The sequence below is a fragment of the Emys orbicularis genome, chromosome 3 (assembly GCF_028017835.1).
Source record: "Emys orbicularis isolate rEmyOrb1 chromosome 3, rEmyOrb1.hap1, whole genome shotgun sequence".
NCBI lineage: Eukaryota > Metazoa > Chordata > Testudines > Emydidae > Emys > Emys orbicularis.
This window is the reverse complement of record NC_088685.1, coordinates 87,004,984-87,023,286: the sequence shown is the minus strand read 5'-3', so window position 1 is coordinate 87,023,286 and position 18,303 is coordinate 87,004,984. Positions and strand designations below refer to the sequence as shown.

General features: G+C 42.1%; 1 protein-coding gene across 1 annotated transcript in view; it reads right to left on the bottom strand.

The window, feature by feature from the left end:
- Positions 1-267: 267 nt before the first annotated feature.
- The window catches only part of CDC40 (cell division cycle 40), a 59,521-nt gene continuing 41,485 nt past the window's right edge, over positions 268-18,303 (bottom strand). The window contains exons 9-15 of the mRNA XM_065400731.1: positions 16,968-17,013; positions 13,469-13,570; positions 9,485-9,600; positions 9,070-9,203; positions 4,411-4,487; positions 2,726-2,870; positions 268-1,420 (exon numbers count right to left, since the gene is read on the bottom strand). Of these exons, the coding sequence (XP_065256803.1) occupies positions 1,243-1,420; positions 2,726-2,870; positions 4,411-4,487; positions 9,070-9,203; positions 9,485-9,600; positions 13,469-13,570; positions 16,968-17,013 (798 nt within the window). The 3' untranslated portion in view covers positions 268-1,242. The remainder of the gene's footprint in view (positions 1,421-2,725; positions 2,871-4,410; positions 4,488-9,069; positions 9,204-9,484; positions 9,601-13,468; positions 13,571-16,967; positions 17,014-18,303) is intronic.

Sequence of the window (18,303 nt, the reverse complement as noted above, 5' to 3'; positions counted from 1 at the left end):
TTTCCATTATTCATTCATAGTCAGATAATATGGTGCACAGTCTGGTATAAGAATTTAGAAAGACTTTTCTGCCCCCATTTGCTTAGCAAAATAATCAACATATTATTTTAGTATCATCCAAGCAAGGAAAATAGCTCATTTGTACCTTGGCACCACTGGCAGTTAGGAAATGCCAAATCCCAAACTGAAAGGATAATGAATATTTGACTTGGATATGCTAGAAGTAAGGACTAAACTAAACCAGACTTTTGTACAAAAGATTTATTAAAAATAAGTTCTTAAAAAAAAAGAGAAATTGTGACATGTATATACAGTAGCTTAGCATGGAAACAATATGGTGCATATAATACAGGAACAGTGAGTACTAAAGTGCACCCTGTACAAAGAATATGATTAAGGGACAGGGAATGTGGTTCTCTTTGAAATATGCTCCAGAAAAGCATGATAATTAACAGTATATGGAATTTACCTTGGGGTTTTTTTGGGGGGGAGGGGGGAGAATGTCTTTTTATTATAAAGAAAACTTTCAAATAAAGATGGTTACGTAGAGGAACCTCCATGAGCAGTATCATGTAAATGTTTAAGTCAAGATATGAATATAAGAACGCAGATGGAGGGTTTAGGGAACAGTCTGCAGGGTATACTCAGTTTGTTCATTGGGTATGTATGCTAAAGCCTTTGATCAGCTCTGTTTCGGTTATGGATCAATAAATCTTAAATCACTGGTTGTGTACTCTAATAAATCAAAGAAACTTGGGTGCCATAGAATACTGCCAAAAAGTCTATTAATGGGTGCATCTTCAAGATCTACTGCAGTAGAGATTAAACAGACTTTTCTTCTGAGCTATGCAGTTACAGAACACAAAAAAACTGCTGGTTTTCTACTTCTACACCATATACTGTGAGACATCCAGAATCGCAAACTAGAAAATACTGTTTTATTCTGAAAAAGTGGATCAAACAGAAAATAACTTATCAAGTTAATATTTATTTCTGGCCACTTCACATGACTGTTCTCAGCTTCTCACAAACCTTGAAGTCATACTTAGAAGAGTAGCCTTTCAGCTGAGTCTTCTGCATGGGAGATTTCCCATTTCCAAGAGTGCGCAGTGCACTTCAATAGTGAAGAACCCGAAAACAGCTGGAAGTTCAAATCAAACCATCCTCAGCAGAGTTCATGTTTAGCAATCTCAGATGTTCACAAAAAGTCTTATAAAAATTTAGTTCCTTGCAGTGCCCCCTTCAGTCCCACAATTTAATAAGACCATCCCAGCCACAGGTGATGACCTTGGATGTTTCATGTGGATGCCAGACTGCGCCTATACAAACTTTGTCATGTGCTTTCAACCTACTGTAGAGTTTTGTCGTCTTCCAGTCCCAGATGTTAAGTTTTCCATCTGCATCACCTGATATCACATAGCTGTATTAAAAAATTAAAAGCTCTATTAAAAACTCTCAGAACTACTTTTATTATTTTCCATTTTTGGAAGATTATTATAAAGCAGACATTAAAATAAATGTTTTAAATTAATGCAAAAAACAGATTAAAGATAATTTTGTACTGGGGAATGGAAAAAATTTAGTAATCCAATAAGCTTTCCATTCAAGAGAGTCTGTTTCAACAGACAGTAGGAATTCCAAAGAATTAGCATGCATGATGTGTTCTAAAGAGCCCAGGCTCTTGCTATGCACTGATTCATCACATCATCAGTGAGGTAAATGTGCTAAGTAATGTGATTATACCATGCATTATGTTGCTTGAGTAATAGAGCCTACTGAGAGGATAAGAGAAAATTCCAGGAAAAAGCCCGAATTTGCAGAGATTTTTCTTTAAAAAAAATCCCCTAAAAATGTGAACACTTTTGCAGTGCATTATGCTAATCATGCATATACTTGCTTTGTTATCTACAGGAAGTTAAATGGGTATAACGGTCTTAAAATGACACCAATGTGACATCGCTAGTAAAGCTGCAGATGAGAGTTAGCTGTACAACTTCATTAGGCAAAGTAGAAGAACCAGGCTTCAATCTAGACTCAGTTTTGCTTTAAGTTTGAACCCAAGGTATGTGTGTGCAGGAAGGTCTTCTTGTGACTCTACTGCAGACCTGTGTGTAGGAAGCCAGTTGCTGCTCCCTGGTTCATGGCTACCTAGCTCCAGTGCAAGTTAGAACAGGAAGCATCCTGCTCAACTCTGTTGGTGCTATAAAGTCCCTTACACCAGCAGAGGATCAGGTGTAGTGGAGCTCAGGTCTGATAAGCCCCCTTATAGCCCCAGCCTGTCCTCCTCTATATGCTTCCTCCTCTCACTTTCACTTTGAGGTGGGGTGGAGTGGGGTTGTGGCTGGTGTGGGAGGTAGTTTAGCTGCATCTTACAGTTGAGATTCTACCTACCTAGGGAAGGCTTCTGGCTGGTTTAAGGTCATAGCAGCACAAAACAGCCTTTGTAGAATGGAGAATTTAGGACAAAGTGTTCATTGAGAGTACTTCAACTAAATGTTCATTTCTTATACTACTGGGCTAAATGTTAGTACTGAATCCATTGAAGTTAACAAATGGCAAAGGGCAAATTCCCCTTTTAACTTCTGCAGAAAACTCTCTGTAGCCACACAGCAATGTTGGGTTAAAAGGACAGCAGCACATCAGTATATTACAAAGGGTTTCAAAAACAAATTTAGCAGGATCCCGCGACAACTTTAAGACAGAAGTTAGTTTTCATAGAACTTACCTCATGTCAGGTGAAAAATCAACTTGACAAGCATAACCTGCCACCATGTGACCCTTGAAGATTTTCTTTTTATTTAATCTGAATCTGTTCTGAGCTCCAAAAATCAAAATCTGATTATCCATTGATTGACAAGCCAGCCATTTTCCTGTATGTGCAACAAAGTTCAGGCAGATGTCAGTCTTATTTTGAATCAGACTACTGCAGCCGAAGAAACAAATCTGACAAAGATTCCTAGAACTTTCACTGTCAGTTTTGGTTTCAACAATATTCGGTGTTAATAAAGCATTTAGTTAAATAATATGCATGGCTTCTACCGTGTACTGGACAGCTCAGAGCTAGACCCTAGAATGAGTGAACGCTGCTAATACACCAAAGAAAAAAAGGTACAGACTTGGCTCACGTCACGTGTAGAAAGATTTATAGTGTGGCAGACACAAATTTCATCATACAAAACCAAACCTAATTCTGTAAGCAATTCTTTCTAAGCCATTTGTGACACCAAGTACAGTTATCAGTCATACCCATGGAAAATTTTCATTGAGATGATTTCTGCCTATTACAACTAATAAAGGCAGAACTTAACACTGGAGATAGTTTGGAAGCGTATCCCTGCATGTATGCTCAATTGCCTATAGTAACTTTCTCTGTTATAGTCACGCTACACCATCCAGAGATTACCCATGGTGACTGTCACATTTTAAAATACAGAAGAGGCTTAGACAAAGAACAGGATAGGTGAGCAGATATCCTAACTGGTCAATCAAATAATTGAAACCGGGAGACAAGTTCACAAGATGCAGATCATCTCATTAATTACTCATTTTAAGCTGTGGAACAATAGTTACCAGTGGTTTTCTGGGTTTTTTTTTTTTTATTTATTTATTAAAAGAGCAATTTTACTTGAGTGTAAAGCAGGTCTAAAATGTGTTAATGATTTTAACCATGTAAATAAATCCTAAAGATCTAATTTTCAGACCAGCTTTTTTTTTTTTTTTTTTAAGTTTCACAGTTCAACAGGAGAAGTGTCTGGAAGTAAAAAAGAAGGACTGCTTTTTTAACCTGTCATGTGTCCACCCTTCTTCCTGTTTTGGTGGTGGGTAGGGAGGAGAGGGCATTGCAGATGCTCCCAGGTGGGAAAGGGGACATGCTGAAGAGAGAAGCTGCTCCTTGATCCTTTTCTGCTGGACATATTCCCTTTCCTTGAGCAGTGACCACACAGTGACTTTGAAAGACTTTCTCAAGGGTCCCAGGAAAAGAGTAGACATGTCATGGGGACACTATTCTCCTCTTCTGCTCCCTTATAGGCTTTTTTATTACCCTTTTAGCTTTGTTTGCTCCTTCTACCACTTGCAGAAAGAGAAATTTTAAAATGACAGAGTTCATAAAAAAAAGAAACTAACTTGGGTCTCTCACTACAGAGAAAGTAAACTAAGACTTTGACATTTTTTGGTATAACCCTACGTGTTAATTTAAACGAATATAGTTATACTGATATAACTCACCCCGTTTGGTTACTCTTACTCTGGTATAAGAGTATCTTTTTCCGGTTTAGCTTATGTCATCTGGAAAGGAATTTAAGCTAACCCCCCAAATGATACAACAGATATCCATATGGGAGGGTTGATACTGGTCTAACTGGTGAAACTTTCCTGTGTAGACAAGGCCTAAGTAAAGTCTTAACTTACCATTTGGAGACAAGGTGACTGCAGGCATCGAGTGCATACTTGGCTCTGCGATGTACTTGAAATCGACAGGAATGTCCCTGCAAAGGAAGAAATGTGAATGGATGAAGAACTGGAAATATTCAAAGGGCTACCTAAAGTCAGCTGATTTAATCAACCACTGTGAAACACAGAATGAGAGGTGGTGTCCAGATGAAAAATGTCTAAAATGGAGTTCAAAAGATATTAAAAATACTTCCCAGTGAACTCTTACTGTGGTGCTATCGACAAAAGAAAATGAGCCTTGTTTAATACCTCCATTTGTGAATAGGTTTTGGTGCTGGATGTGGGCCAGGGGTTCTTAACCTTTTTCTTTCGGAGGTCCCCCACAATGGGCTATAAAAACTCCATGGCCCACCTGTGCCACAACAACGGATTTTCTGCATATAAAAGCCACAGCTGGTGTTAGGGGGTAGCAAGCAGGGCAGTTGCCTGGAGCCTCATGCCACAGGGGCTCCCATGAAGCTTTGGCTTCAGCTTTCTATCCTGGGCCCCAGTGAGTCTAATGCTGGCCCTGCTTGGCAGCCTCCCTGAAACCTGCTCTTGGCTCCCTAGGACCTCTGGTTGAAAACCACGGATGTAGGCAATGCAGAACGTATAGATTCCCCCCACAATAGCCCTGTCTACACGAATGACAAAACCGGTTTTCAGTCACACTTGAGGGAGGCTTTGGGGTAAGGGCAGCGGTGTTTGAAAGTCAGTGTCAGACACTACTCCATTCCTAGACTAGACAGGCAGCGTATGATAGCTTGCATGTCTGAACCTGCTCCCTCCCCAAAAAGGAATCTTCACTCCAGCTAGAAAGAACTCTTATGTAACCTGTAAAGGTTAAACAATAAAGCCACATTATGGAAAATACACTTCCTGCATTTAATTCTAGTGAAAAGGAATTGAAACGCAATGTGGGTTTTGCAGTCATCTCTCTTCACAAATTAATGCAGGCTCATCTGCTGGAATTTATTCCAGGCAGCTCTGCTTTCTGTTAAAATGTACCAGATGTAGTCAGGACTGCTGCAGGATATGCTGCCCTAAACTATTAGGCAGAATAAAAGACATTTAAGTTTCATACTTCTTTCAAGCCAAATTGTGAAATAGGAAGTAAGACAAAATCAGTTTCTTAAAGGTCACCAAAAAACGCTGCCATGGTTGGCTGACCTAAAAACCAATTTAACCTCAATGGCTGTTCTAACTGGAAATTCTAAACTGAGAGACCTGGTACATTTTCCTCAAAACATTGTTTTATGAGCTGACAATTATAAGTGGTGGGAGTTTCTAACCTTCACTGGCAAAAATGAGAGTGCTCCACGGCGATTTCTTTCCTCCTGACCAAACCTGGCAGGAACTAAAAGTTAGGGTCTCTTGAAAAGTAAAGGGAAAGTGTTTGGAACTGCCGGAGATATAAAAGCTCTTAAAAGACTTCAATTTCCTTATGGGAGCTTGGGAACTATGGAAAGACCGACCGCTGCAGGGAGGTCATCTGAAGCCTATGGATTGCATTAGCCTCGTCATCCTAGCAGAGAATGAAACCAGCATTGGATACCACTATGGGGTATGGTTCACTAGTGACTTGGAGGTAGGAAAATTTTGAGCGGAGTGTCATCAACATGCTGATGGCACAGCAGCCCAACCCATTTCACCGTTTCCCTGAGTAGCAGCATGAAAATATTAAGGAGTGAGAATAAAATCCTGTATTTTCCAAAATCAAGGGGTTTAGAATACAACGACCACCTCAACTTTAATATCACTGCCATATGGATGCAATAAGTAGAAAGCAGAAAAACAAACTTCAGAATATCCCAGTTAAGATTCCACTGAGCAAATATAGTTTGTTATCTGAAAAACATTTATTGTTCTATATTCTTACTGTTGCAGTTCCACAAAGGAAGGACACTGCAATCCAGTAAACATGAAAGCAGAATCTGTACACAGCAGAACATCCATGAAATGCAGATTCAATTATCATGGGAGAAGCTGTTCCCAGCAAAGTCTGACATGTCAGACCACTCCCAGCACTGGCCAAGTGAACATGCTTATCAACTGAGATTTGATTACAAAACATCCTGAACATTCCTCTACGCAATTAAGAACACTACAAAAGCAATTAAAAACTTGTAATTAAATGTAGCTTTTAAGAGCATATGGGGGTCATATTTACTTTTAAAGCTTGTTTAAAGTTCTTGTTAAAATCAAAATCTTCAGGCTTATTATTAATGTAAAGTAAAGAAAGATATTTGTATATTTAAACATATCAAAAAGTGAAAAAAAATCAATTAACCGAACCATATAAAATGCCTGTTATAAAACAGAAAAGAGGGATTTATTCACAGCAGGATTGGTGACAACTTGACACATGAAATTCTTCAAGCTCCAAAAGTGCTGAACACATTCATTTAGTTTTAATGCAAATGTAATTAATTTGGAGCCTGAAATCTGAAATTTGTCTACAGACAGATAAGCATATTTCAGGAAATGTTCTGTACCACAGTCCACAGTGACGAATGAGCAGAGTGGGAAAAGCGCTCTACATTAGCTTTATAAATCAGTTTAAGCAACATTTGAATGATGCAATATGATCTATTCTATAGTTCATAATATCTGAATGAGACAACACTATTCCTGTGACTTCTAATATAATCTGAAGATATATACATTTGGGACAATCAGGCTGTGATGTTCTGCAACTAGATTCTTTGTGATGGGAAGGAGGAAAGGGAAGGTGACATTTCACCCTGTAGCTATTTATTTTATCCATTATCAGGGACCACAAGAAACAAGAGCATCCAGTCCCAAGAGGCAGCAGTTCTGTGCAAGAGAGACATGGCTCCACAAACCAAACAGAAGAAATCCCTGTTAGTAGTCATCGTGCCCAAGGACTTTTCCTTCTCCTTAAGGGGTTCACTGAAACTGCTTGGAGATAACTCACCAGCACTTTGCCAGACCGACAATCCTTCCAGATGAGGAATTTCAGACATAGCTCCTTCCAGAACCAGTCAAAACACCCACTGAGTCAGCCAGAGAATGATCTGGGCACTTCCTCTCACCTGTGTGGCCAAGTGCACTGCCTCCACATAGCTCCCAAACTGCTAGCCAGGGAGCGAAATCCAGAGTACTGAACAGAGATTACCATGTAACAGTAGAGCTAGCATAAGCTTAAAATGAATCTCAATATACCCTTCACTTTTTTTTTTTTTTTAAATTTAAAAACAGGCAGTAACTGCGTGGTACATTATGGACATCAGCTGAGCACTGCTGTGACCTCGATTCCTCCATACATGAAGGGCAATGTAGAACTACTGTAGATCCTAAAGATAGCCAGCTGGATTCAATGAAAAGGCCAGAATGAATCATTTTCTTTAATCACCAAATACTTTTTGTAGGTTTCAGTAACTGAACAGAACACCTCTCTCCCAACTCACATTAGAACTGAAGAGCAGTTCAAATATTATTTCTAAATGAGCCTTTTCTTGGATGGAATTTCATACAAATACTGCCACTATAATTTTTTTCAGTGTTTTTACCGTGCTTCTCAGTGCAACCCTCCCCAATGAAAGAAGACTGAAAAGCTAGAATGAAACTGTTAAACTATTTGATTTATTAGTTATCTTTACGGTACTGTAAAGTAGCATGGCACAGGCAATTCTTTATACGCATAATTTAAGTGCTGATACACCTCCACTAGGAGAGCAGATGAGAGAAACCATTAACGGAATATTGTCTGCCACAAGCTGATATGACTATGCCCATTGTTTCCACGTAACAGTCCATGGCACGACCTTTACTTTATAAGTAAAGTTAAAATAATTTGACTGGTATTCACCTAGCGTGTGTTATACAGGAGTAGGAAGGAAATCATTTCACTGATTAAAAACACATACCGTATGACTGACTATCCTAGAAAAAATTTCTAGCAACAACTTTTATATTACTGCAGGTGCTATGTTAGATTGATTTTTATCTAAACCAAACAAGATATTTTATTTAATTTGGGGCTAGTACAGTATATTGAATAAATGTAACTTGAATGGCTCTTGTGCATTCATACCAATGAAGTCCTCTGTAAACTATGACATTCTCTGCTTTGCTTTTGGATAGAGTTAATGAAATGTTACAGGTTTTAAAAAGCAGCCTCAGATAATAAGTACTGCAACATAGGAGGGTTGTAAGCCAGTAAAGAGAGTTAAGTGTTAGACATTTTAAAAATCTTTACTTCAAAGGGATTTTAAAAATACAATTAATTGTCTTACATCTAATTTCAGGAAGGGATGTTTCATTGACTGAACAAATACGTTAAGAACTGGCTCACAGACTAGCCTGTGGACTGCAGAAATATGGGTCTGGTGTGGAGTATTTACGATTGGTCAACAACACAGTCAAATAGACTAGAAACTAGCAGCAGGAACATCACTGATTTTTTTCTGGCACTGCTTCTTTTTAAATATTTCAATTACTGTAGAGAATAATATAAATGGAAGTTAAATTAATTTACATTTTTGTTTGGCTAGCAGGAACTTACGGCACAAAAACTTCAAAGTAATTGCATTGATTTGACTTAAAAATTGTTATCTATTTCCCAGTTTGCTCTATACGAATATGAAATCAAACTTTGTGAGGTTTGAAACTTACCATTCCCAGACTCTTAAACTCTTGTCATCAGATGTACTCACAAACCGTCTATTCTCATCCACAAACACAATGGTGTTGACAGCTCCCAAATGCCTATCGTACTCCTGCACAATCTCCCCACTTCGAATGTCCCACTGCAAATTAAACAGCCAGCGTCAGAGCCACTTAAGTTCTAATACATTCCTGAACTTGAAACTATAAAGCTTCTGATATTTAGTCAGACTTTCAGGTCAGAGAGCAAGTACTCTAGCAACAGCCTTTGAGGGAGTGTTCATTCAAAAATACTGTTAAGAAAGGAAAGAAAATGTCTAAGGCATTGCCGTTATACAGCAGCTAAATTTAAACTTCAGGTACAAAAACTTTACTTTATAAACCTATGAGATCAGGAAACATTTAATTAAGTTCTGAGTCTTACCTGTACAATTTTTTTATCTGACATTCCTGCCACAAAAAGACTTTGTTTATCTTCATCAGGATTGAATTTGACACAGTATGGAACCTTCCTGTTTGTGAACCTTGAAACACATTGCCCTGTAAACAGACAAGCCATTCAAATTAGATCAGTTCAAAAGTTTCACAAGCATAGTTTTATAAATGCTCGCAGTAATAAGCTATCATAAATTATCCATCTTTGTACCTAGAGATGTTTTACTTAGTTTAGATCAGGAGAAAACAAAAACATAGGCTTTCAACTCCCTGAAAAGATCAGAGATTGGGAATTATTCTAGAGATGACTTGGATCTTGTTTATATTAGATCTCCCTCCCCCTCCCCCCCCAAATAAAATTTCCCACCATTGCTACTGGTTCAACCCAGGCAGCTGGTCACACCCTGTACCTGATCTTTAGTCTAGATATCAATACTGAGGACATCACAACCCAGCCACTGTCTTGGACAGACCCATTACCTTATTAAGACAGTAGTCAGAAACCTCCAACTGCCAGGCAACAAGACAGACCAATGATCCTGATTCAACCATGAATACTCATGGATGCCACTAAATTCCAAAGCTTCCTAAAAGACATCAGCACCCCACCACGAGTCATCATGGACCTGCTGACTCCTTATCACCTCCATTACTAGACCCATCACTTGTAGAGTTCCACAAGGAACAATTCTCTCACCAGTCCTTTTCAACAGCTATATAGAACCACTAGGTGGACTGGTCAGACAACATAAACTCAAAGTGTCAGTGATATGCAGAGGAGACACAGCTTTACCTATCCTATTCCTTCACCGCCACCGCCAACAGCAAGACCCAACGCTTGGACAAGATCAGCTGGTTGAAGCTGAACTCAAGCAAGGCAGAAGTTATGGTGATAGTCAGAAGAAAACATTTTGAAGTGTTTGCAGCCAGAGTATGTTTTCTTTTGGTTGAAGGTACACATCCACATTTGGTCAACTGAGTTCATAGTTAAGGAACACTCCTGGATTCCTCACTGATGCTAAGTACCCACACAGCCGCATCTTTGAGTAATGTTTTCTATCATTACAAAACCCTCCACTGCACAAACCTCTCCCCTGGGGAGAGAACAACCACATGATAGGTGTTAGTCATGTTACTTAATGCATTACTGGAAGGTATTCGGATACTACTGTGAGAAGTGTGGGATAAAAACCTATACAGAATAGAATTGACCAGGACCGATCCATTGGTGGTGGCAACAGTGGAAGCACCAGTAGTATAAACAAGATGTCAGTGGCTGCTGTTTTTTTAACCCACAGTGTCATTTAGACTTGCTCTGGGCATTTAGATGACAAGAGTGGTTAAAATGCAGAGGCGTGCATCTTTTATATATATTGCTATTTCCATTGTTGCCTCCACAAGGTAATTTTAAGGAAAACAATCATAGACATGGCCTTGCAAACTAAGTGCCAGGAGATTATGAAGCCTTCTGAACAAAGAAGCACTCTACACAGCTCTTTAATGTTGTCCAGCCTTGATAGGGTATGTATTTTAGGAGGGCAGAGTTTGGCCTCCAGTATGTATTGTCAATTAATATGCATGAGAATAAAAGAATCCATTTTGACTTTCAAGGACCAAGCTGAATTTGCAGGCTAGCAGTTAGAAAAAAAAAAATATTTTTTCCCTTGTAAATACCTTGGAGATACAAACCTGGAAGGCCCACAATAGCACTGTAACAAAGCCAATGTTAAGTGAAGAGCTAAAAACGGAATTCATGCAGAACACTTGAGTTAATGGCGTTAAAGTACAAAAATGGTGATCCTCATCTACTTATAAAGATCTGGGGGAGGCTGCTCTAGCCAATCTGCCGCCCTGGGCAAAACTTCAGTGTGCCACCCCCTTCCTACCCTCTAGAACAGTAGTTTTCAAACTTTTTTTCTGGTGACCCAGTTGAAGAAAATTGTTGATGACCGCGACCCAACGGAGCTGGGGATGAGGCGTTTGGGGTGTGGAAGGGGCTCAGGGCTGGGGCAGAGGGTTGAGGTGAGGGCTGCGGGGTGGGTCTGGGAATGAGGGGCTATGGGTGTGGGAGGGGGCTCTGGGCTGGGGCTTGAGGAGTGGGAGAAGGCTCTGGGTTTGGGGGCGCTCAGGGCTGGGCCAGAGGGTTGGGGTGCAGGAGAGGGTCAGGGCTCTGGGCTGGGGGTGCAGATTCTGGGGTGGGGCCAGGGATGCAGATTCTGGGGTGGGGCCAGGGATGAGGGTTTTGAGGTGCAGGTGGGGGCTGTGGGTTTGAGGGAGGGCTCAGTGCTGGGGTAGGGGATTGGGGCGCGGGGGTGGATTGCGGGCTTACCTGTGGCGGCTCCCAGTCAGCGGGGATGCTAAGGCAGGCTTCTTGCCTATCCTGGCACCGCGGACCGTGCTGCGCCCCAGAAGCGGCCAGCAGCAGGTCTGGCTCCTAGGCGGAGGCACACAAGTGGCTCCACGCGGCTTTCGCCCACAGGCACTGCCTCCCCCGCCCACCAGTGCGGAGCTGGTGCTTGGGGCGGGGGCAGCGCGCAAAACCTAGGAGCCGGACCTGCTGCTGGCCACAGTGTGGTGTCAGAACAGGTAGGGACTAGCCTGCCTTAGCAGGGCAACACCGCCAACGGGACTTTTAATGGCCTGGTCTGAAATGCTGACCAGAGCCGCCGCGATCCAGTGCCTTACATTCCACGACCCGGAACTGGCTCATGACCCACAGTTTGAAAACCACTCTAGAACAGAGCTTCTCTACTGAAATAATGGATCCAGGATTTTGGTTGAAGTGGGGGCAAGTACCTAGTCACAGCACCACGCATTGTGGGTTTGGCCCAACTGCCCCTCCATCGTGATGGAGGAACGTCTGGGCCAAATTTGAGTGAGTGGCCTTGTGACCTGGTGCACGGGGTCACAATGTCACTCAGTTTTGGTCCAGCTGCCCCAGGAAGTTGCCTAGTTTGCCTATAGCTGGAATGGCCCCTGAGCTCTGATATGCGAGATATTAAAAAAAAAAAAATTATGGTACTGACAATTCTATGTTACAAAGCCTCTTCTCTAGAGTTGCCCTATCCAGATTATTTTTACTCTTTTAATAGCTGTTTTCCTACATTGAGAAAATCTAGGTGAAGCGGACCTTGAACACGACTATTAAAAAAGTGCAAAGTGCAAAGTGGAAGATGAATGGTTGCAAGAAAGCTAAGATCAGTCACCACACAAGTTAAAGTAAAGCAAACTTCATCTATTCGGCAAATGCACAAAACTAAGGAAGTCTTCAGTTAAGTATTGAGTATCTGCTAAATACCATTGAGGCACAATGGGAGTAGTAGTGCAGCATTAAGAAAACCATATTTAGTAGCTAACAGGATTTAAAATACCTGTTTTTGTTGTAAATACCTTAGATTTGTATTTGGCCGAGACACTCAGCATTAGGTGAATATAATTATTTGTTAATGTTCTTAGCAATGAAAATATAAATGTTGTGAAATAAATGTCGTTGCTATAATTACTGTTATTTCTTTCCCCAACCTATTTGGGAAAATTCTTTTTTTTTTTTTTTTTTTAAATCTGGAAGAATTATTATGGAATAAACCCTTTACTAAATTATAGTAAAATATTCAATTAAAAAAATTACTTTTAGTACTTAATTTCATTCTTATAAGTGAAGGGGTGCCAAATAATTCCCTCTAATTTGGTAAATATTTGGCCCATTCTTTCTACGCAAGTTTTCAGTTCAAAGTAATTTTTTAAAAAAATGTATAAACCCTTGTTACTATGGATTTTTAACTTAAACACCACGACTACCTTAACTGTAGCTTTACACTGACAGCAAAAACATTCGGGAGATGAGAAAATTGCTCTCCCTGTATTTGAAACAGCAGTGTTGCACTATAAGAGAAAGCATGGCTATTAAAACAGTAGCTATTTACTACTAGTTGCAATGATTATCAGATTTGAACATGTATGTATTTAAGCCTACCTGTTTCAGTGTCCCAGAGTTTAAGATACCGGTCATATGCTGCACTAAGAAACTGAGTTCCAGCATTGTTAAAGCAGATGTCTCGAACTGCTTTACTGTGCCCTAAAAGATAAAAAAAGTGTGGTAGAGAGAAGAATTAACTCTTTACCCCCGATGCTAGGAATTAGGATTTTCTGGAGAATGTACAGATAGAATGCAGATAAACCACAATACTAATGGTCAATTACAGCTTTTAACTACACTCTCTGGTAACACAGAAAACTACTAGAACCAGGGCCGGCTCCAGCATTTCTGCCGCCCCAAGCAAAAAAAAAAAAAAAAAAAAGCCGCGACCGGCGGCGGCAGGTCCTTCACTCCTGCCGTTCCCGAATTGCCGCAGGTGCCGCCCCTCTCCCTTGGCCGCCCCAAGCACCTGCTTGTTAAGCTGGTGCCTGGAGCCGGCCCTGGCTACAGCCCACTTCATCGGATGCTTTCAGTGGGGGGGGGGGGTGGAGGTGCATCTCCATGAGAGGGGCAGGAGAGGCTGTCCTTGGGGGAGGGGGGGGGCCAATGAGGGAGAACACCTCCCTGAGGGCAGGGGGCGGGGCCAGTGGGGGGGAACTAGTGAAGGGAGAACAGCTCCCTGAGGCTAGGGGGCGGGGCCAATGGGGGATAGCCTCTCCCTGAGGACGGGGGGGCGGAGCCAATGGGGGGAGAGCATCTCCCTGAGGCCAGGGGGCGGGGCCAATGGGGGATAGCCTCTGCCGGAGGACGGGGGGCGGAGCCAATGGGGGGAGAGCATCTCCCTGAAGGCAGGCGGTGGAGCCAATGGGGGGAGAGCATCTCTCTGAGGGCAGGGCGGCAAGGCGTGCGCTCTCTCTCTCGGAATGGGGGGGGGGGGTCAGTCCCCTGCAGCGTCCGGCGCGGTGTGACCCGGCAGTGGTTGCGGTGTCAATGGCGGCGTACGGAGGCTATGGGGCCGGTGAGCGTGCCGCTACGGGGGGCGCCTTCTGGGTCAGGGGCTGGCGGGGAGACCCCGGTACCGCCCCGGCCCGTCGAGCACCGCAGCAGGGGCCGGGACGGGGCCCAGGAACACTTCGCCTTGTCGGGGTGTCTCCGTGGAAGCGGCCGGGCGCTGCTGGGCCGAGCAGGGAGGGAGTGGGACCGGCAGCCTGTAGCCCGGGTGGGGACTGCCCTCACCCCGGCGCAGGGAGCCTGACTCCCGGGGACGGGCAGCTGGGCCGTGACAGGGCTCCGCTCCTGCGGTGAGATCGGGCCGGGCACAGCGCTCCCTGTGCGGCTCTCAAACCTGGGAGGGACGGAGAGGGAGCAGCGGCGCACGAATCAGCTATTTCGCGCGCCGTGGGGCACGAGCGGCAGCAGCGGAGGTGAGCTAGGGCGGCCGGGGCACATTTTTAGGGGCGGCATGGCCGGCGCCAGAATGCCACCCCTAGAAATGTGCCGCCCCAAGCACCAGCTTGTTTTGCTGGTGCCTAGAGCCGGCCCTGACTAGAACTTATCTAAGAAAATCTTGTAAATTTAGTTCCAGCAGACCAATTCAACTGGAAAAGTAACAGTACCTCCTCCCAAAGGCCATTATGAGACTTGAAAATAAAGCCACTGGGAATTACCTCTGCAAAGAGACTGACTGCAACACTGTGGAAAATTCTAAAACTTCTCCAGATGAAACATAGCATACCTTTAAAAATAAACATCTATTTGAGGAATAAGACTGACCACAGGAGGCCTCCCTGCACTAGGAAAATCCTCCATTGCTACACCACCATAGTTGCAGCCCCAACAGCTATCAGTTACAGGGCTCATACAGCAACTGCCACCTTTATTACTGTATTGTCTAAGCCTGTCCTTAACAAGGTTATGAGATGCAGTGGCAAAACATCAACTCCCTCTAGTGGTGAGAATGCAACAGCAGGGAATTTCCCAATGCAATCTAGTGCAGACAGCCAGATAGAAGTTACTTTGGAACTGCATTGACAGAAGGGTTTTTTTGGGAACAAGTGCATCTTACCACTTAACTAGCCTAATATCTAAACCGTATGAGGATGGGATAAGTGCCAGGATGGTAATAGAAAGTTTAGATGACTAGTTTTGTTGACATTCATATTAAAAGTCTGTCCCCCCCAAAGCAATTTATTTAAATTAAAAGATTCGTTTTGTCTGCATATTCTAGACATCTTAAAATGTGATGCAGCTGATCTCTCCACTGCACTGAAATAACCTGTATTGCATTACAAATATGATGCACAAGTAGCACCTCAAAATCCACTATTGCTTCAAAGATTGTCGTGGACATAGTTATAGCATTAACATCTAGGACAAAAAAGTAAGGGAGAATCAAGGACTGAACACTATAGAGGAATTCTATGAAGAGAATGCCAACTGCTGGGCAGAGAAAAATTCTGGGATGGCAGCAATAGCAAGTGGGTAAATAATTCTGGCATGCTTAAATTAAATCCCCGGTGGAATATGGGAAATATTTAGGTCAGGAAGGCGTGTTGCTCAGGTAGAATCATCTCCCCTGCCTTGCAGAATAATTCTGGTTAGCCATTGTAGCAGACTTATAGGGGCCCTACATTTTAGCTTACACACACTTTTAAAATAAAATACAGCAGGTGAATCTGACTCATGACAGGAAAGTTCTGAAACCACAGTTCAAAGAGAAGAGTCTCTTCAGAGAGATCCTTTTCTGAGGCATCAGTTTAGCCAATCTGCTTGATGCCGTGGGTACTAGGAACATTGATAAAAGGGCACTTCAAATGACAGTACATCATTTTAGAAGTGTTTCCACTTCAAGAGAAAAACTGCTGCTCATAAGCTGCAGCAAAGACTGCTAGAAAGCTCACATTTCTCTCTCTCAATCCCAAGGAAAATATTGGACTTGTTCCATTTTTATATTTAAAAGGAGGCCTGAACAGATTTTATGAGAAGTTTTTCTCTGTTCCTTTTGCATTAGAAATTCAGTTCTTGTCTAGCCCAGAAGATAAGACCTAGTTATGTGACGACATCACAATAGTTAATTTTAGCACACCCAAAAGTGTGCTAGGTACCTCACAGTACAAGGAGACACTACTTCTACTCTGAACATATCGTCTAATTTCAGACATGAAGTATTGACGGGAGGAGTAGGTAACAAAAAATAGGGATCTATCCGATCCATTTCTGGTAATGACCGATAACTGATTGACGCAGTACACTAATATCTTGTTTTTATGGTCTAGAAGTCTTCAGCGCCAACACTAAATCATGTGGATTAAAAACAAAATAAGGTCATGCACAAATGCAGCCTCTTCAGCTTTCATGCCAACACCATATTGAAAAGCTGACATTTTTCTCAGATGCCTACATGTCTTCTGTGGCACTGACACCCTCCTCCCCAAAAATCACAAAGTAATTAAATCTACTTTGGCGGGGGGGGCGGGGGGGGGGGAGAGGAGACAAGGAAAGAAGGAAGTTGTTTTAAATGTATATTAAAGAGTTCAGTTAAAAAAAGAGAGGTTACCAATAAATGTTCGTAAGCATCTTCGTTCACCGTAAACCTCCCATAGCTTGAGAAAAAAAGAAAAAAAAAAAAAGACAAACATTAATTTCTGCACCACATTCTTATTAAATGACAAGTTTAACTACAGATGTATAAGACACTATATGAGAATTTTGATCACAACTAGCCTATCTTGAAATTCAGAAATAATGTGAACATTTGCCACAGAATTTCTGCAACTATCTCAACAGTATGCAAGGGTGAACTAAAATGAAATTTCATTTCGCAATAAGAAATTAAATGGCCCAGTTTCATAAACTCAGAGCAGGAAATTTTCAGCAAAAAATGTTTTGCTATCAACATTTGTCCCAGCTATAAAATTTAGCTTTACATAAAATTGTCTTTTACCAAGTGATAGCAGCAGCAAAGGTAAGCTTAAGGACTTGTGACCTTCACAACCTAATTGGATTAGCATTTCAATGCTATTAAGTACCTATACTGTGCTAACACCCAAATTGTTTTAGGCATTTTACATACACACATGAAGCCAGAGTGCCTGCCCCCAAAGGCTTACAATTAGGGCTGTCATGCGATTAAAGTGATTTATCCTGTTGTTAAACAATAATCGAACATCATTTATTTAAATATTTTTGGATGTTTTCTACATTTTCAAATGTATTGATTTCAATTACAACACAGAATACAAAGTGTACCGTGCTCATTTGATATTTATTTTTGATTATAAACATTTGCACTGTAAAAAACAAAAGAAATAGTATTTTTCAATTCACCTAATATAAGCACTGTAGTGCAATCTCTTTATCATGAAAGTTGAACTTACAAATGTAGAAGTATGTACAAAAAAATAACTGCATTCAAAAGTAGAACAATGTAAAACTTTAGAGCCTACAAGTCCACTCAGACCTACTTCAGCCAATCAGACAAACAAGTTTGGTTAAAATTTGCAAGAGATAATGCTGCCCGCTTCTTGTTTACAATGTCACCTGAAAGTGAGAACAGGTGTTTGCATGGCACTGTTGTAGCCGGCGTCACAAGATAATTACGTGCCAGATGCACTAAAGATTTATATGTCCCTTCATACTTCAACATCATTCCAGAGGGCATGCATCCATGCTGATGATCATGGGTGGTGCGTGAACCGCCGGCTGGGGGAGGCTAGCCCCCAGCCCCACCCCTTCCACCCGAGGCCACGCTTCTTCCCCCACCCCTGCACTGGAGCCAAGCTCCCCCCCTTCCGCCGGAGCCCAGAGCCGACCCCCTCACCGCAGCCACCGGCCCAGTCCCACGGCTAGCTCCCCAGCCCCAAAGGAGCGCCGGGAGGGTGGGCAGCGCGCAG